Source organism: Hippoglossus stenolepis, chromosome 23, assembly GCF_022539355.2.
Source record: "Hippoglossus stenolepis isolate QCI-W04-F060 chromosome 23, HSTE1.2, whole genome shotgun sequence".
NCBI classification, from domain to species: domain Eukaryota; kingdom Metazoa; phylum Chordata; class Actinopteri; order Pleuronectiformes; family Pleuronectidae; genus Hippoglossus; species Hippoglossus stenolepis.
Window position 1 is genome coordinate 2,463,930 of NC_061505.1, and position 19,356 is coordinate 2,483,285.

Consider the following 19,356-nt stretch of genomic DNA (forward strand, 5'->3'; position numbering starts at 1 on the left):
ACATGGCACTGGTACAAACCTGGATTTGATCTGAATTCACCACCTGTGCCAAAGCCGAGTTTGGTTATAGCTTTAGGCGCGGAGGATGCAGGCCGTGTGAGGTCACTGCGGCTGGCTTGACCCTTGCTGACACTGGAGTTGGCCGGTGCCCAAACTCACCAGAGGGTTCTCACATGACCGGAGCAGCGCAGTGTTTCAGTAAACCTCCGGCTCTGCAGGCAACAAGTCCAGAGACCGGAGAGATCCTCGCGTCAGTCGGTTCCCCCAGCGGGAACGAGGAAGAAAGAGTTCAGGAGACGAAACAAGCTTTTCTCCACAGGTGGAAATGAAAAAGGCATGATAAACATATTATTATCATATTCAGTATTGCTATTATTGCTGATGCAGTAATGTAAATTCACAGGTCACTGTTTGTTTATTTGTTACTACTCTAGTACTTTTTACACGAAACTTGGTGAATGGATGGGACCTGTGCGTTTTATTGTAAATTGTAAATTATTTGTGGATCTTGAAGAAAACATAAGAGACATTAATAGATGGATAAATAGATGGATGGATTGATTGACAGCAAAAGTACATACATGACACAACACCATTAAAAACATACATATTACACAATATACAATACAATAGTGCAACATCCATGAAAAGTACAAGCACCTCAAATATGTCCTGAAGTACTGTGCTAATATTATGAATAGGTAAATGTATTTGCGGCGCTGATAAAGACATAACTGAACTCTATGTACAATAATAAAAACTATTATTAAGTGAATTTCAGGAATGTAATACGATAAGCGTTGGTTTAAAAGAAGCAACTCACTCAGGCTACAGTATTTCCTCAGGCATATCTATGTTCCATAGCAACAACAACAACAACAACAACAACAACAATACTACTACTAATAATAATAACCATAATAACACAATCAAAACAAAGTTACAAAACACTTCGCTAATAAAAGTAAAAATACATAAAACATAACATTAAAATCTAAATAAAAGAATAAAAACACTGAAATTCAAGCATGACTATGCATTACAATAATAAAAGCTAGAATTGAATAAAACACGATAAAAGTGCATCTGCAGCTTCCGAGAGAATGACGCTAAATATTAAAAACAATACTTTATTGTGAGGTTGTGAATGTAAATACATAACGTGTGTGGCGCGGCCCACAGAGACAGTGGCAGCCTCTGGTCTCCGCTCTGTTCTCCGCAGCTCTGGGATCAGTTTCCTCGTGTAAACAGTCGCAGGGGGAATCAGATCCACAGACTCCAGACATGCCTCACACGGTCACCGCCTATTTTTAACCTCGGGGAACAATCCGTGCGGCGCGATTGGCCCGAGCCATTGACGCAGGGCTAATGTCCCCGTCCGATTGGCCGCGGCGCCTGTCACCGCACGCCAGTCAAACTCAGGAGCCAATGGGCGCCCGCGGCCGGGTCTTTGTTCCTCCCGCTGGCGTGTGACGCAGCGGGTCATGTGTTGTTTGTGCTCTATGTGTTCAGGCGGAGCAGCGATGCTAACTCAGCTAGCCGCGTCCTCCCGAGCACCGAAGCACCGAGCGTGGTCATGTCGCACACGGTAGGCGTCATTTCGTGATTAAAAGCCCGCACCGGACCCTCCAGCCTTCTCCGCGAACCGGGAGAAGGGGCCCCGGCTTCTCTGCTCCCTGTGGCGGAATAACGGCGCCGGTGTGCGCGGCGGCGGCGGCGGGCGGGGGTGGTGGTGGGGGGGGAGGAGATTGTGAATCCGAGCCAGTCTACGTTAGCTGGCCTAGCCGGACTCGGGAGCTCGTCTCCCAAAACAAGAATGGGGTCCGGGTCCGCTCGGACTAGCTCGCTGGCGGAGTGACCTTTGATTGGACTCTCCGATGGCAAATTTCACGAACTACCAGGACGGGAAGGCAGCGATGTTGATGGTGGAGACGCAGCAGCGGGACGTGGGGACGAAGCCCGCGGCTGCAGCGAACGGAGACGGCTCGGTCGGGGAACCCCCTTCCCCGTTAATTAATATCAGCGGCGGCGGCGGAGGAGGAGGAGGAGGCGGCGGCTCTCGCTTCCACCTACCGCCCTCCAACCACCTCCACCACCACCACCTCAGCAGCAGCCACCACCCGCCAAAGGATCACCACCACTACCAGCTGGCCCCGCAGCAGCAGCAGCATCTTTCCGGGGAAAACATCGCGGAGTCCCCGGGCAGGAAAGCCTCCTCCTCCTCCTCCTCCTGCTCGTCGACCCTCAGCCAGGCGCACACGGCCGAGGACCCCGCCGCTAGCAGCAGCAGCAGCGGCGGCGGCGGCAGCGGCCATGTATACGCGGCGGTGAGTGTCGCCAGCACCTCGGACGCTGTGGACGATATTCGCAAATGTGGCTATTTGAGAAAGCAGAAACACGGACACAAGAGGTTCTTCGTGCTGCGGGCGGCCAGCCACCTCGGCCCGAGCCGCCTGGAGTACTACGACAGCGAGAAGAAATTCAGGAGCAGCCTGCGCTCCGCCGCCGCGGCCGTGGCCAGCGGCGGAGCGGTGGCCCCTTCTCCCCCGAAGAGGGTGATTTACCTCTACCAGTGCTTCACGGTAAACAAGAGGGCGGACTCCAAAAACAAACACCTCATTGCTCTTTACACCAAGGACGAGTACTTTGCCATTGTGGCTGAGAACGAGCTGGAGCAGGAGGACTGGTACGTGGCTGTCAGTGAGCTGATGAGTGAGGGCAAGAAAGGGCACCTGGACTCGGATGATCTGGATGACGGATACGGGACAGTCACTCCTGGCACCGTGTTCAAGGAGGTGTGGCAGGTGAATGTGAAACCTAAAGGACTGGGTCAAACGAAAAACCTCACAGGTGTTTACCGGCTATGCCTCTCAACGAAAACCATTCACCTCGTCAAGTTGAACTCTGAAACCCCTTGTGTGAACCTGCAGCTGATGAACATCCGGCGCTGTGGACATTCAGAGAGCTTCTTTTTCATCGAGGTGGGTCGCTCCTCTTCGATCGGGCCCGGGGAGATCTGGATGCAGGTTGATGATTCCGTCGTGGCCCAAAACATGCACGAGACCATCCTGGAGACGATGAAGTCGCTGAAAGCTTTTGCAGAGTTTCGGCCAAGGAGTAAGAGCCAGTCCTCGGGCTCCAACCCCATGCCGTTCATCACGACGCGGCGCCACCTGGGCAACCTGCCACCCAGTCAGACTGGGCTGCAGCGGCGGTCGAGAACTGAGTCGGTCGTGGGTACGCCACCTTCCAGTAAGAGCTCTGGGGCTAGTGGTTATCGTTTCCGCACATCCAGTGAGGGTGAGGGGACAATGAACCGGCCGTTCCGCTCCGCCACAGGAAGTCTGGTTCACCTCAACTCGGCGCGTGCCCATCATGGTCGTCAGGAGGGTGGCGGAGGCAGCAGTGTTGGTGTCGCCACAGGAAACGCTGGTACGAGCACCGGCGCTGGACGCTATGTCAGAGCCATCCCAGGGTCATCAGCCAACTACCACGCCCGCTCCGCCTCCCTCCCCGTCTCCCACTTCCCCTCCACCACCAGCCCAGTGAGCGTCTCCTCCAGCAGCGGCCATGGCTCTGTGTCCGACACACTCACACGCCCATCAAGCGCCTCGATATGCGGCTCCCCGTCTGATGGCGGCTTCAACTCCTCGGATGAGTATGGCTCAAGCCCTGGTGATTTCCGATACTTCCGGGTGCGGAGTAACACACCAGACTCCCTAGGCAACACCCCACCAATCAGAGAGGAGAACTGTCTAAATGATTACATGGCCATGGGCTGGAACCGGGAGGTGTTTGGCACCAGTGCAGGGTCTGGAAACAACAGTGGAGGTGACACACCTCGGGATGAGGGCTCATCAGCGGCAGAGGAAGATCGTTTTTCTTCATCGTCATCGCTGAGGAGGAGGACTCATTCATTCACCAGACCTGCAGGCGGTGCAACCGGTGGTTCTGGAGTGGCCGTTTACCAGAAAATGACCCAGACCAACTTTTCATTGGATGAGGAGTCAGACGTGGTGTTGCCATTTGGCAGCGGGCTGCTCCGTGGTGGGCCGTCCTCCTCCTCTTCCTCGCTCCGCTCTGACTACAGTTCCTGCTCCGAGCACAGCCAACAGAGCCGTCCCTCCACGCTCTCCCGGACGGAGGCCGGCAGTGAGCGTCCTCCTCTTTCCTCCTCCTCTGCCAAGGAAGACAGCGGTTACATGCCCATGCTGTGCGGTGTCGCTGCTTCACCACGGGACACGCCCCCCGACTACATGCCTATGCAACCCGGCTCTTACTCCCATCATGTCTCCCATTCCCCTCAGTTTCACAGCCCAGCATTAGCCACCCGCTCAGCCCACCACCAGCTCCAGCCTCAGTCCTCCACAGACTCCCACGGTTACATGATGATGCTCCCAGGTGGCAGCGGCAGCTCCCCCTCCCCAGTGCAGGCCTCCCCCAACCCACACAGTAGCTCCAGTTTGGCAGGTGCCAGTGCGAGTGACAGTATAGCAGAGAGACCTGAGAATGGGGAATATATGGACATGTCGTACAGCAGCAGTGGAGGGCGCAAGCTCTCAAACGAAGGGAGTAGTGGATATTTTACACCTGAGAGCACCCCAAAGTCTTACAGCCCTTATTTTTCCCTCCCTCGCTCCTACAAAGCCCCCACAAGAGAGAGGGATGAGAAAGAGTGTGGGGAGTATGTTCCTATGAGTTCTCCTGCCAAGCCAGTCTTTTCATCAGTTGCCACAGCCTCAATGTCAACACCAGAGAAGAGGGGTGGGGGAGGAAGTAGCACCTCAACCCCCTCTCATCCACCGCCGCCTTATGGAGCTCATCACACGACCGCAGCGATGGCTGACAGACGCGTCGTGAGGCCTAACCGCCTCCCTTTAGGTAGAAGGAGTTTCCACGGCCCGCTGCGGGTTAGTGAGCCCTCCGCAGTGTCTTCAGGAACCACAACGTCAGTCCCTGCCACTGCTAGCTCATCCGAAAGGCCTTCCAGTCCTGGAGAATATATTAACATAGAGTTTGGGGATCACTACCCCCACCAACAACAGCCCCCTGCCTATCCTCTCTCTGCCCAAGATGAAGCACCTTCCCTGGGATCCGTCGACCACCGCCACTCTCCCCCACAGCCCCAAGTTCACCAGGACTACATGAGTGTGGAGGTGGAGGCAGATCAGCGGGACAGTGCAGGATGTCTGGGTAAAAAACAGTCTCCCAGACCCAGCCTCGTCGCCCCATGGAACCCGCCCAGTTATATCAGACCGCTGGCTAGCAATCCAGGGGCACTGGCCTCCCCTGGAGTCCCCGCTGCAGGTCACTGGAGGTCGAAGGGTGACGACTATACAGACATGACATTTAACCTCAGCAGAGGTGATAGGACGCAAACAAGCCCCACAGCCATGCTGCAGCACCTCTGTGTAATAGAGGGACGCTACGGCCATGCTTCCTCTGCCTCCCCCTCATCCATTTCCCCTCCTCTCCCCCCGTCAAGTCCAGGTAGGACGCCAACACAGCAGCCGGAGCCTAAGGTGGTTCGAGCTGACCCGCAGGGCAGGAGGAGACACAGCTCAGAGACATTCTCCTCCACTTCCTCCTCTAATTCAACTCCCCCTGGAGGAGGACTTGGACCCTCATCCTCAGCCACGCACCCCACAGCGAACCCCACGGCCTCTAATGGATCATACCTAGCTGAGGGTCAAGCTTCCAGGTGGGCCAGTTCAGCATCTTTCGACAGTGTGTGGATGTCTGTGGAGGGTGTAGGAGACTCGCCGGCTCACCACGCTCCAACAAGAGCCACGGAAACGGGGACTACGGCCGGGACCTCAGCCTCTGCCTCCTCCTCGGGAGCTGGAGCTGGGAGGATGTGCAGAAACATGTCTGTTGGCTACCAGAACGGCCTGAACTACATCGCCTTGGAGCTGAGGGAGGATGGGACTAACGTAGGAGCCATGACGTCGGGAGGTGGTAGCAGCAATGGGAGCTCGGCGACAGCGATGGCAGCAATGGGGACTGTGTCTCTGCCGGAGAACGGCGCCTACGCCAGCATAGACTTCACCAAATCTGACGGAGTCTCCACGACAACCAAGGGTGAGTTAATACAACTGTGTGTGTGTGTGTCTGTCAGGTTGGGGAACTGCCACCCACAGCTCAGTGATGCTAACATTTGTTTGCCTGCTCTGACAGCCATTGTTTAAATTCTCTTTTCTACTTTCATAATCATATTTGGCAGGAAAATCTGTGACACAGCCGCAGCAGACAGCCGGCATATGAAGAGGAAAAACATAGTCTCTCTTTGTGTGTGTGCATAAGAATGAGCTTTCATGTGTGAGTGAAAGAGAACGAGCGTCGGGGATACTTTTTTCCTCACCGAAATCCAAAATAACCCCGAGTGCTGTACGCTATTATTAGTCACATTGTATCAATTTGCAGCTCCTCTAGTGAATCTATTTTGGATCAAGTCTCTGTGATCTTGACAAGGCTGCTTTCAGGCGCGTGGAGCAGCCAGCCGTTGTCTTTGAAGGCATCTGTCCAGGGAGCTGAAGTCTCGACTCGAACAGTGCTGGTACAGGAAATGGCACCAATACGCGGTTCATCTCGAGGTCTGTGTTGTGTGTGTGTGTGTGCCAGCAGGCTGGTAGACGATTAGCTCGCTGAGTGAGCGGAGGTTTATCTGAGGTCAAGTGTGGACTGAATCGCCCCAAAAAAAGGCCCCGACTTCTCGTCTTTGTAGCTGCTGGTGCCTCTTGGAGCCTGTCTGAGCTTGTGCCGCTGGTTTTCTTTGTGTCAGCATGTACTGTAGGCGGAGTGTACTCATGTGTGGGTGTTTGTGTGTTTTAAACTTTTTTTTTTGTATTCCTTTTGTGGTAAGGCTGTCACTTGAGACACTTTTGTACATCTTTTTTTAAAAAAAAAACGATTTATTTATGCAAAACATGGAGGAATCCAGCACCAGTAGGATCAGTTAGTGTGACGGCAAAACACATGAAACGATGCAGGAACCTGACGGTGGCTTAGTGAAGCTTTTAGTGTTTGCTTTGTGTTATGAGGCTGTGATTTGTAGGGATTGTTTTCATTATTGATTCATCCTTCAGTCTATAACATGTGGAGAAACTTTCTCACACATATGACAAAGTCTTGAATACTTTATCACAACAATGTGTGAATCCTTGTTTTGGACGTTACAAGTTTGTAAAACAATAACATTTGATCTTATCGTGATGTGATATTGAAAATAGTCATCGCACAGAATCCAGAATATACAGTATATATATTTTTTTTTCTTGAGGTTTTATCTAAAGATGCCACTGTCAGCTGTTACTGTTGTGATGTGATGACGTTCAGGCGGCAGGAGGATGTGGAGAAAGCTCGCTGCTGCGGTCAGGTCTGCAGTCGGTGTCATAGACGGCGTGAACGAGGACGAAAAAGATGATGTTTTGACTCCTTTTTAAGTCTTTCTCTTTCATCATCATTCCCCCCCGAATCTTTTTCTTGCTGCATGCGCGCGTGTGTGTGTCTGTGCATGAGCATGAGTCAGGATTCTCTGCAAGCAGCGACTGACTCATTTGTTTACCACTGAACGGAGATGCAGTAACGTGTGTGTGTGTGTGTGTGTGTGTGTGTGGTGGTGTGTGTGTGTGTGTGTGTGTGTGTGTGTGTGTGTGTGTGTGTGTGTGTGTGTGTGTGTGTGTGTGTGTGTGTGTGTGTGTGTGTGTGTGTGTGTGTGTGTGTGTGTGTGTTTGTGTGTGATGTGTGTGTGCTTGTGCTCGCACAGGAGATCAACTGACACTCAAAGCTCTCAAGCACATCCCATTGTTTGTGTTTGTCCGTCTGTCTGTGTGTTCTGCCAGCAGATTCATTAAGCATCCGTGTGTTTGTGTGTTGCTCGTGCAATCCAAGGTAACGTTCGGGAAACGCATACCCACACTCGCACAGTTTGCCGATGGGAGCATGATCAGTCCCCGTCTGTGCGTGTCGGTGTGTCTGCGGCGTGTTTACAGTCTCTAGGTGTGTGTAGCGAGTGTGTAGCCGTGTGTGTGCGAGTGCTTGTACATACTGAGTCATGGCAGGCAGCCTTTGATGTGGCTCTGTAATTGCGGCGGCGGCATGTCAAGGCACACAGCGGGGCCGAGAGGAAACGCATCATCATCACTCAGGAATGCACTTCCTCTCAGCTGCGGCGTTGAACTGAAAGATGCACACCTGGATCCTTGACCCGGAGGAGGGAGAGCCGAGCTTTCTGTCCAGCTGTCAAGGAAACTTTGTGTTTGAACTGTCCATATGAAATATTAATATCCGTGTTAAACTCTGGTGCTGGGTTGTGATGCACAGTCGTAGCTATTGGCTGCTGTAAATGCAAATCAATCTCTACGACCAGTCTGTCCTGAGCTTTGTGTGTTTTTACTGTAGAATCATATCTTAAACTTGTTAAAACAAGGGACTAAGAAGCAGAAAAGAATAAAATCATCTCAACGTTTTGAGGTTGACGGCTCCTTAATATCTTAGATTTTAGGACTGCAAAAAGTGATTGTTTTCATTATGGATTAAACTGCAGATTATTTCTGTGATTGATTAATTGTATTGACAAGTGTTGCACTTTCCCACACAGCTAAGTTATGTCTTCAGATTCCTTGTTTATTCGAAGCAACTGTCCAGATTTTTTTTAAATATTCAGGTTACTCATTTATGACAAAAAGAAGCAGCAAATCTTCATTATCTAAAAATACACCAGGGTCGGGAGGAAAATGCAAAGGGTCAGGTGGATATCAGCTGGTTCGGGGGGGGAAGGTTGTGGAGCTGAACTGTAAAGCGAGGAGGTTATCAGATGGAAGTGACCACGGTGGGAACATGCCCTTTTCCTCCCTCTCCCTCCCCCCCGGTGTCCCGGCCAAGTGGCGATGAGGTGGTAAAGGGTTAGGCAGAGTGCGAGGCAGGGTTATCAGGCAGCGAGCGAAGATGGTACAAGGCTGCCCTTTCCTCTCTCGTTCCCACCTCCGCGACCAGGCCCTTCTATATTTACAGTTCTATTTCCAGACTGACATGAATTTATGGGCCGATCTGAGGCATGCGCTGCTCGTAACAGGACCCCCTTTTTGCTCTGTGTGTGTGTGTGTTGCATGTAGAGCTCCCTCTCCCTCTTGAATAACCAGATATGTACGCCCACAGATGTTAGAATTATTAACCCTCATGCATGTACACAAAGCAACTTTGGTTTGAAGCGGCCCAATCGGACTGACACGTGAAAGTATTGGTTTGAAGTTTTTCCTGCAGTGCCCATTCAAGTGACCAATTTAGCAAATAAATAATCTTAGAGTAACTTTGAGCACCTTAATTCTCAGCCCTGATAAAAGCATGGGTGGCCTGCGCTGGGAAGCCTGGGAATCCATAAACCCGGCAGTGTTGGTGTCCGTCGAGCTAAACGGAGAATTGAAACCTCTAACCTCGGGCGTGTTGGCGCCAGCAGGGTTCCCATTGGTCGTTGAATTCTTGCAGTACTACAGAATTGAAGGAGGTGTTTCTCAGAGGTTTGAACGCCCCTTTTCAGTTTTTCATTTAGGTTTAGGGTGTTTAGTAACGTCAATGATGAATTAACAGGATTGTTAAAAGTTGTAGTGGAATGTAAATGATTGCTTGATGGTTAGAAAATACATTTTTTGGGAGTTTGAGAGTTTTATTGCACCATTAACTGAATGTTTGAGGTGAAGATTCCCGACTTAATCCCCATTATCTCAGTTACACATCGGGTTCTAGCTCAATTAAAGTAAGCGCCAAAGCTTTGCCCCACTGGTCCGATACGAGCCAAAATATAATGATTTCAAACTATCCTGCTTTGTGGAGGTAACAATCCTATTTGCAGCTCTAGGATGTTGTTTTGTTTCTGGTCTGTTGTTCCATCTCTTCTGTTTGATAAGTATGAATAAACAAGAGCCAAGTGGTGCAGATTAAATAAAGTCACGGGCTGTGATTGACGTGCACAAGACCAACGCGCTGCGTGATGGACTTCCTGCAGAGCTCAGTCAAAGGGAAATGTTGTGTCTCGTCAGTAACAAACGGGCTCAAACACCGTCGGCCACAGTGCGTCTGTCACTTCGGGTGTTCAGTTACTCTGAGTGTAGATTTCATAGCTGGTCCTGAGCGTCACTCAGCCAGCGAGGCGGCTCCTGTTTGTCTCGAACATGCTGAAGCTTCCATTTCTTCTTTATGTCTCTTCTACCCGTTTCTCCGTCTCTCTCCGTCTCCGTCTCGCTGCCTCCCTCAGACACACGTTAATGATAAAGCAGGTTTTTTTTACTAGGGCACCCCTCAACTTACTGGAATGTGACGTGAGATAACTTTATTAGACAAAGTCTGAATGTGTGCGCAGGCTCGCCGTTTGTGCGTCTGTTCAGTTTGCAGTTGTCTCGTGGCGTCCTCGTGACCTTCTGACATCAACAGTTGGAACAAAATAAATCAAATTGAGATGCTGCTGTAAATTAGAGGCTTGACAAGAAGTCTCAGATCTGACGTTTTCACCTGATCCACTGACGACCCAGAAAGAATCACGTTGAGTCACGGCTGCCCTGTGAAGAGTTTGACGTGTTTTCAAAGATGTTTCACTTTGGCACTTTTAGTCTTTCGCTGCTTGTTTCTTTAATTTTCCTTATGTCTGCTTAAAAAGTGATTAAAATAAGTCCAAAGAATAGTGAAATATAAGAAACTTATAAATCTTTTGATGTTAAAAGTTAATATATGTAAATAACTTGAATTTTAGGTGCATGATGATGTATATTAATCCCTTTTCAATTGCTGGTTATATAAATATTATATTTTAACAGAATCGAATGTGACCATTGATCTTAGTGCACTTGTTAGGGCGTAAGGAATGGAAAAGGAAAAGGAAAAAGATCTAAATCAGTCTCTGTCCTGTCTGCTGCTGCCGTCGGAAACTCAAACCCAGAATCTGTGGAAATATAAAAAAAAAAGTAAAAAAATGCTGAACCGCAACTTTGAGGAGGGAATCGAGCGGCCGATCAAATTTCCGTTCCTCGATCTGCACTGAAAAGGCCGTCGCCCCTGCTGCCACGCCAGCTCGTGTCAGGTCAACACGTTACGCTCGCCGTCATTCCCATGATGCCTTTCATCTGTTGTCCCAGCTGGGTGAATGGGGTTTAGGGACGGTCAAAGAGAGATGGGCAGCAGTCAGGGAGGGCAGATTGAATTAGAGAGAGAGCGATAGAGAGACAGAGAGAGAGAGACAGAGAGGGAGGGAGAGAGAGAGACAGTCTGAACACCTGTCGGTGTTGCAATGACACCACAAGCTGTTAGTTAATGCAGGTGTTTGGCAAACGCTGCTTTTATAACCTGATTTAGTCAGCCTGTGTGTCTGTGTGTGTCTATGTGTGTGTCTGTGTGTGTGTGTCTGTGCTTAACTGAGGTCAGTTCAGGTCAGTCGGGCCTCTGTCCTAAGAGCGTTGTTTTGATCAAAGTCCTGGACTGCAGAGAAACCCAGAGACCTCAGACTACACACACACACACACACACACACACACACACACACACACACACACACACACACACACACACACACACACACACTCTCATTCTCTCCCTCTCTTTTTCCGTCCGTCTCACTTTCACACAACTTAAAGTCTGCGTTATTGTCATGACCATAACTAAGTACAGTTTTTCCAAATCCTTTCCATTTATGTGTGTACTGGTTGATATATTAATGCAAAGTTTTTTCAACATCGGCCTTCATACATCCATATCAGTCGTGATACAATCTTTTTAATACATAGGTTTTTTGAGGAATTGCCATGTGTATCTGCTGTATATTTTTTTTACTGCCTGATATTGGTATCAGTTTCAGCCCCTAAAAGTCTCTATGGTACCGTCTCTGCTCTCTCCACATAAACACCTTGAACGTGATGAGTTGCTCTTTCGGCTCTTCTCTCCGTGGACATTTGGACGTGTCATAGTAGGAGGAGCACAGGTGTCACTGATAACATGAACCACGGCCCTGTTCAGTTCAAGTGTCCCAGCGTGACCGTGTGACCGGGAGCCAGCGTGCAGAAAATACCAGCACCCTGAAACTGAAGGAGCTGAATGGAATGCAGCCGTCATTCATTTTATTATTTACACCCGGGCTTCTCCTACTGTGACATGTCAAAAAAAAAAAAGAGGCCTGTATACAACACTGTATAGCAGCGGTCACCACTCTCCTACAGGCCAGGATCACTTCTCATATCACGTGTGTGTGTGTGTTTTAATATAATAAGTAGTTGAGCAGCCGCAGTCGGATTTGGGACGATTTTAATGACACAAAGTTTAATCTGTGTTGTTGCAGCTTCACTATGAAATGTTCCTGTGACTTGGTAAAAAGAAATCTAATATGAAACAACTGGAATTGTTGACGATGTAAGAACAGGTCGAAACACCATGACTGAAAGCAGATACCGACTCGAGTGTGTTTATCGGTGAGACCTCGATACCGTGACGCAGACTCTGACTCCAATTGGCGTCATCAGAGCAAGATGGCGCGGCCCATATCCAGCGTATTTGGCTTCATGTTTGTACATTTGGAGGGAGTAGAGATGCGTCTTCCATCTTTATTTACATTCGCTGGTGTCCCCTGGTGTCAACGTTGTTGTTCCTCAGTCTGTATTTAGTCGTCGCAGCCACTTTGTTACCGTCTGTTGATTTCCAAGCAGCGTTGAAGTTTACGTGGAGTGAAACAGAGGTCTGATGTTTTTCTTTGGTTGGAACCGATCGCGGTCGGGCTGCGTGCCGCTGCTCCTCTTCTCCGTGCTCCCGTCTTTCTATCAATCCGTCCCGCTCGTCCATCCCTCTGTAACCGTGGCTAACAAACAGAGGAGCAGCATTCCAGCAGTGCCCCCTGTCAAAGCATCTGTATTGAGGCGTGCTGCTCACATTGTTGTGTCAGACAAAGCCTCGCTCTCAGCGGAACAACCCAGCTGGGCGCCGGCCATCGCCCGGGTCATCCGGGGCCGCCGTGCCTCACCAAAACAGCCAACCTGACAGTCCTGGGGCCGGCCTTCGTAGCAGGGCAGGAAACAAACTTTGTGTAGTTTGTGAGTGTGTGTATTGTGTGTCTGCTGGAAGCGAGCTGAATCCAAAGTTCACCGGCCACGCTCACTTATTTACCAGACAAACAGATTTGTAGTGCGAGCCAAGCCGCCCACGCGGTCAGAGATGTCTTACATCTGTGCTGCGTCTTTGAAAAGCTTTCACACACTCGGCAACAGTTGTACAGACGCCAAAATACTCCAGAGTTCACTGTGATTATAAGCATTTACTGCTGCCAGGGAAGCCGCGGCTCGACTCTATCATTTCACCCACATTTTATCGCTGCGTTAAACGGCCTTTAAGAAAACCGATTCTGTTTGTGCCACAGCGGCTGCAGTCGTTCACAGATTAATTTACCCATGTAGTGAGCGGCTGCTGAGGTGAACCTACACTACACTGTCAGGTGGGGAAACGTCATGGCTCCGAAATGAGGTTTGATCAAGTTTCAGGATCTAGAAAATCTCTAAGAGTTGTGAGAAGCGAGGTTTTCACTCGTCCGCTGCAGCTTTTGAAAAGACGGAGGCCCGAAGCCAGATTCCAGTCAAGATTAGTCAGCCCCACCACCAGGCTTCAAAATGTCCAAAAACAACTAATATTGTCAGTCCAAAACCACTGTCAGCGAACCAGCCGCATTCCTCACTGTGTGTATCCGTGTGTGTATCTGTGTGTGTATCCGTGTGTGTGTGTGTGTGTGAGTGTGAGTGTGTATCTCTGTGTGTGTGTGAGTGTGTATCTCTGTGTGTGCGTGTGTGAGTCAGCGGGTCACATCAGGCAAATAGAAAACAACAGTTTTTCCGTGGGTCACAGTAGCTGTCACTTCTATGAAAGCTTCCTGTTTTCACTGCTGCTGCAACTCGTGATTTTCATTATCTGTCGATTGTTTTCACGACTGTTTGCACTTTATTTGTACAATTGTTTTTTTTGCTAAGATATATATATATAAAGTCTGCCAGTCACAGTTTGAAGCAAAAACTAATGTTTAACTATTATTATTAATGTGCTGTCATGTTATAGATACTCTTACTTGTATCATTTGACAGAAAGCTTCGTTTTTCTTAACTCATACATATTCTGCTTCTGGATATTTTCTGTGATATTTAGGCAAATATTCAAAAGTTCTAATAGCAAACGCACAGTTTGATAGATTAGACGAATACTTGAACACTGTCCTTTATCTTTTGACAGAAAACTGAATTTTCGAACTCGTTAAGTATCCTGCTTCAGTGTGTTCGTGTTCCACAACTTCCAATAATTCATATTTACAGGAACGAAACCTGATAACAAGCTGAAGTTTATTGAAGATGAGTTTCTCACCAACAACTCTGTCTCTCTCATCTTCTCTCTCAGACTGAACGAGGACGTCAGAGGTTCCCCGCCCTCCTCCTCTTCCTCCTCTTCGTCCTCATCTCTCCGCTCGTGGCACTTGACTCTGCCTGTGACCTTTTGGCCTCCCGCACCAGTGACCTCTGACCTCCACCCTGACAGAGAAGCCGCTCCCTTCTGGACCCAGAAAACAACAAACAACATCACAACAGATGACGCTTGCAGTTTTATTTTTAAGTGTATTTCATCTTTTATTTTTTATATATGCACATATATCGAGACATGTATGCATATTTTTTCTTTGTCATTTTTTAAATCACCCCCTCCCCTCTCTGAATCAATGCTACCGGTGTCCCCCCCCACCCTCGTGTTCAGTGAACTTTGACTGAGGGGGCGTCCACTGAACCTCATGGTTCTGATTCTGCGTACGGTATAAAAAAGGGAGGCTGGAATGCTAAGCTAAGGCATTATGGTACAGACTTGGAAACTTTTATGTTGCATTGAACTCAAATATTATTTTTTATCTTTTGTTATTATTCAACCTTTTTTCTTTTTCTTTTTTTTTTTTACCCCAAACATAATCCATCCTAAATACGGTACCGTGCAGTTATTAAGTTGTGGACAAAGTTGTGGTAGAAGTTTTTATTTTTTATTATTATCCCTCAGATGATACGAGTTCGTCACCAAGTGGCATCGCACAGTTACCGTGCTCTTTCCCACACTATTCCGCTGCAGGTACGGACGGTACCGGCAACCTTTGGATTACAATGGTTACCACGATATTCGTGGCGTTCGCACACAGCGCCACAGTTAGCTTGCGTTGCCTCTGCGTTCCAGTTCCTAGAGCTGCGGTACTGCGCTTGTGCACGAAATTCAACGGGATAAACCTTAAAGCGTTACTCTCTTCATATTCTGTAGCACATATTATTTATTTGTTGCAATAGGTACAGATATTTCGTACGTTTATATGTTTTGTGACACCGCTGGTACTCAGCAGGGCGGGGAAATGACGTCAGCCACCAATCAAATGCTGGAAAATGTTGTCCGTCTTAAATTCTTTCTCTTGTACGACCCACCGGATATGGCTAGCTCAAATTCAGCTAGTTCAAATATTTTATCTTGTTCGTTTAATCGAATTCTTTTACAGAAGTTTTGTGGCTTCAGCTTTACATTTCAGATATACTGTTTAATTAGTGAGCTTCAAACAAAGCCAGGGTAGCTGTTTTCCAATTTTCACGCTTTATGCTATGCTAAGCTAAGCTAACGAGCTATTAGTTTAAAAATACAAATCCTAAGTATCTTGTAGAGGTTTTTCAGACTCAGCTGCTGTGGCCGACGCATAGAAAAGACGTTTTTCCCGCCCTGCTGCTCTGCTCATCGTACTCAGTTTCCTGCTCAAGGAGCTGTCGAGCGAAGCAGGTGTTTTCGAGGAGTTCTACATTTTCAGTTTTACCTCATATGGTCCGTAGCACAGTTCAGGTTAGAGAGGGAGAGTGACGCACGCACAGACACACACACGCACACGCACACAAAACGCTGTGAAAGGTAAAAGCACAAATTACAGACGTTGACACTGGGATGCAAACACAAGCCTAAACACTAATACGCACACACGGTGGTCATGCAGCCCTATTTAGGCGAGGAGAAGTCGCCGTGCCCCCGTTTCGGCTTTTTGTCGCCGGCTCCTGATGACGTCCGGGATTTTTTCGCTCACACACACGCACGCTGGGGAGTTGGTCATTGGCTGTGGGTGACGTAAAGAGGTTTCCAGTAACCTGAGCCCCGGCCCCAGGTGCAACACGCTGGACATACTTACCCTGTTACACACACACACACACAAACACAGACACACACGGTCAGGCAGTGAACACATCAATCACAGTCTTAGCCGGAGCTCGTTGCCTCCTCTCTCTCACACGAACAGACTGATAGGCCCATATTTAGCATTTCTACTCGCGCTACTCTCCCGTGACTTTCACCCACACAGCAGTTTCCATAGAGAGAAATGTGTGTTAACCACAAAAACTTGACAGCCAACGTAGTCCACGGAATTTCATTTTTGTTCAGTATTCACTCATCTAATGCAACCTTCACCCTGTTTCTGATTTTCCTTCTTTTTTTTAAATTTTCTGGATGATGAAAGGTCCGTCGTTTCCCCCCGATCACTGTCGTCCTGGTAGCATCCGGCTGAGCAGGGAGGGGGGGGGGTGTGGAGCTGGGGAGCAGCGAGGGCATGTTTTAGTCTGAAGTTCGACTGACTGCAGGGAGTGGTCTCACAGTAAAGGTCAGTTCGCTGTGATTGACAGCGTTCCTGATGCTTTGTGAGCTGCACAGGTGCCGTGAACTCTGCACATCTGGTAATTCACGTTGATATAAAAACCCAGTTAACCCTTTTTTTGAAAATCGGTACTTAAGTCATCGCTATCTTGGATAATAGTGCGACGCTCGTTCTGTGGCTGCGCTCATTTTTAATTCACTGTATGATAAAACGATCCAGATCTCAAATCCCATGATTCTGAACGTACAATCTGCACAAATACAAAGTTAATGTAAAGATTCATAAATTGCAACGCCACCTTTTCAGTGTTGGTGTTAAAAAACCTGCTGAAACACTCAGAGAATTTGACTTAACATGTTGTGCCATGTTGTCTTATTTGCACAATATATATAGAGTTTGGTGGATTTGTGGGTCAGGAAGCAGAGGATCAGGTGTGTTTCAGTTCAGTGAGCGGGACGACAAAGTCAGAACTCCGGCTTTGTTAGAGTAAAAGTTCCATTGTGTTGCTTTAAAAAAAATGTTGTGTATGAACAAAATAAACAATTCTCGCGCCATGTTTTCCCTTCAGATGGAGCACAAGGTTATATATCTGCAACCGAACAATTATTGTTAGCATCGAATAATCGGATTATTTGTACGGTTTATCGGAAAGTTTTCAATACAAATCCCAAAGATAATCATTTTCCAGTGATATAAAAGAGTGGAAACTGTCATCGTTGGAACCAGATGTGTTGAGTTTACAGCTTCAGGGCATTTCACTGAATTCATCTCTAAAGTTGAAACATAAACCAGAGGAAATGTCTCACAACATCCTGTCCCTCCCTCGCATCTCCCCTTTTTTAACCTCCAGTGACGACAGCCGATAAGAAAAGAGCATCTTTTAGAAAGATGTGAATCATGTCAGAAGCAGAAGAGATGAAGAAGAAGCAGTTTTCCTGTGTGTGGAGGTTAATACTCACAACGTCGGTACAGAAAGAGAAAATCTGAACCAGAGAAACCCCCTTTTTTTTTGACCCCTTTATCTCCATGTGGAGGGTTCGGATTATTCATCCTCAGCACGTTCTTGTTTTAAATGTTCTGATTTCATTAACTGAACTTCCCCCCAAATGCTGTTGAAAGATTTTACGCCTGTGACGCATCCTGTGTGTACGTTATGAACAATGTGAGATATTTTTTCCTTTTGCCCTTGTTGAGCGAACAAATGATTGAATATAAGAATATTCAGGCTGCGGCGGCCCAAGACAAAATAGAAGATTTAGTTTTTTACTTTCTGAAAAAATGTTTTGTGTACTTCTTATGCTGCGGCGATGTCTTGCTTTCGGGTTTTTAACGCTACGGCAAAACAAAGTGTTAGAGCTAGATTTTGGGAGGATTTTGGAATAATCCCCCCTTAATTTATTGGAAAATATATGTTGTTCACGTCTGATTGCCTTCATGTCGAACTTTACCCCCCCCCCCCACTCACGTTTAATTCTTTGTCATATCTGAATAAATTTACACAGAATCTGTGTTTATTTTGGCAACAATTCAACCTCAAAACTCTCCATGTTACTGATTCTGATGTTGGAAAATCAGCTGTTATGAATTGTTCATGTTCGGGGCGGAGAAATTAGACCTACATAATATAAATATATATATATATATAAATATATATAATCCTCGCAGAGAAGACTTAGGGTACTGCATCATTATGCAAACTTTTCTTTTTCCTCTAATCCTTTTTGATTTATTTTGTATTCTAGTTTACAGAGGGGGAAAAAATAATCATCTTATTTTTGGTTGTTTTGTTGTATTGGGGCCTCTTATTTCTCTGAAGACTAAGTGATACAAGGCTAGTATTTTTTTTTAAGAGTACTTAGGCATTTTTGCAGTTATTTGTATAAATACGTGGGTTACAACCTCCGCCTAATGTTTATTTTTTGTAACTATATTACAGTTTATTTGCTGCTGTTTTAGTACAGTTAACAGTTGGAGATGCTGTCGGTGGCGACCATCACCGTGACGACGATGAGGATGATGGTCATTGCCCTGCTAACAGGCGCGGGTCGGGGGTCGGGGGGGGGAATCTACCCGAACCCCACTTTACCCCCGCTACCCGTGTTCTTATTTTCCCGAGTTGAATGCTGTTGTTTATTAGCTTTACAGGAAAGAGAAAGAGTTAAAAAAAAAAAAAAATAGTGTGGAGGTGTGTATCCTTCGTATGTGCATTATTTTTCAGCGACGTACGTCCTATATACGAAAAAGAAGAAAACACGAGTACAAAAAAAAAAGGAAGAGGAGAAAACTGTGGTGGAAATGGAAATCCTTCTGTAAATAAGGAAAAACTCAAGTTGTCGCTTTTTTCATGTTATGATCGGCGCCTTGCGAGGTGCCCCCTCTCTTTTTGTTTTTGTTTCCTTCTCTCTTCTCTCGTTTTATTTCCTTGTGGAGGGAAAGGGGGGGGGGCGGGGGGTAGGAGGGGTACTCAGAGGCGATTTGAGCATCGGCATAGTGTTTATATTTATCAAAACTCTTTTGCTTTCGATAGAGCTATTGCAATAAAAATGTGTTCATGTAACTGCTGTGGTCTCAGCTGTCTTTATTTTGAAATCATTTGTTTATCATTGTGTCACAAAGACACAGAAAGAAAAGAGGAAGTGGTCTGATGAACCTAAGTGACTTATTTGTCATAAAACTAAACACAAATCTTGGATCCACAT

General features: G+C 47.6%; 1 protein-coding gene across 1 annotated transcript; it reads left to right on the top strand.

The window, feature by feature from the left end:
• Positions 1-1,734: 1,734 nt before the first annotated feature.
• On the top strand, positions 1,735-19,214 carry LOC118102549 (insulin receptor substrate 2-B). Its single transcript, XM_035148817.2, has 2 exons — positions 1,735-6,081; positions 14,404-19,214. Exons 1-2 carry the CDS (start codon positions 1,878-1,880, stop codon positions 14,406-14,408), a joined length of 4,209 nt encoding a protein of 1,402 aa, XP_035004708.1. The 5' UTR covers positions 1,735-1,877; the 3' UTR covers positions 14,409-19,214.
• Positions 19,215-19,356: the final 142 nt, after the last annotated feature.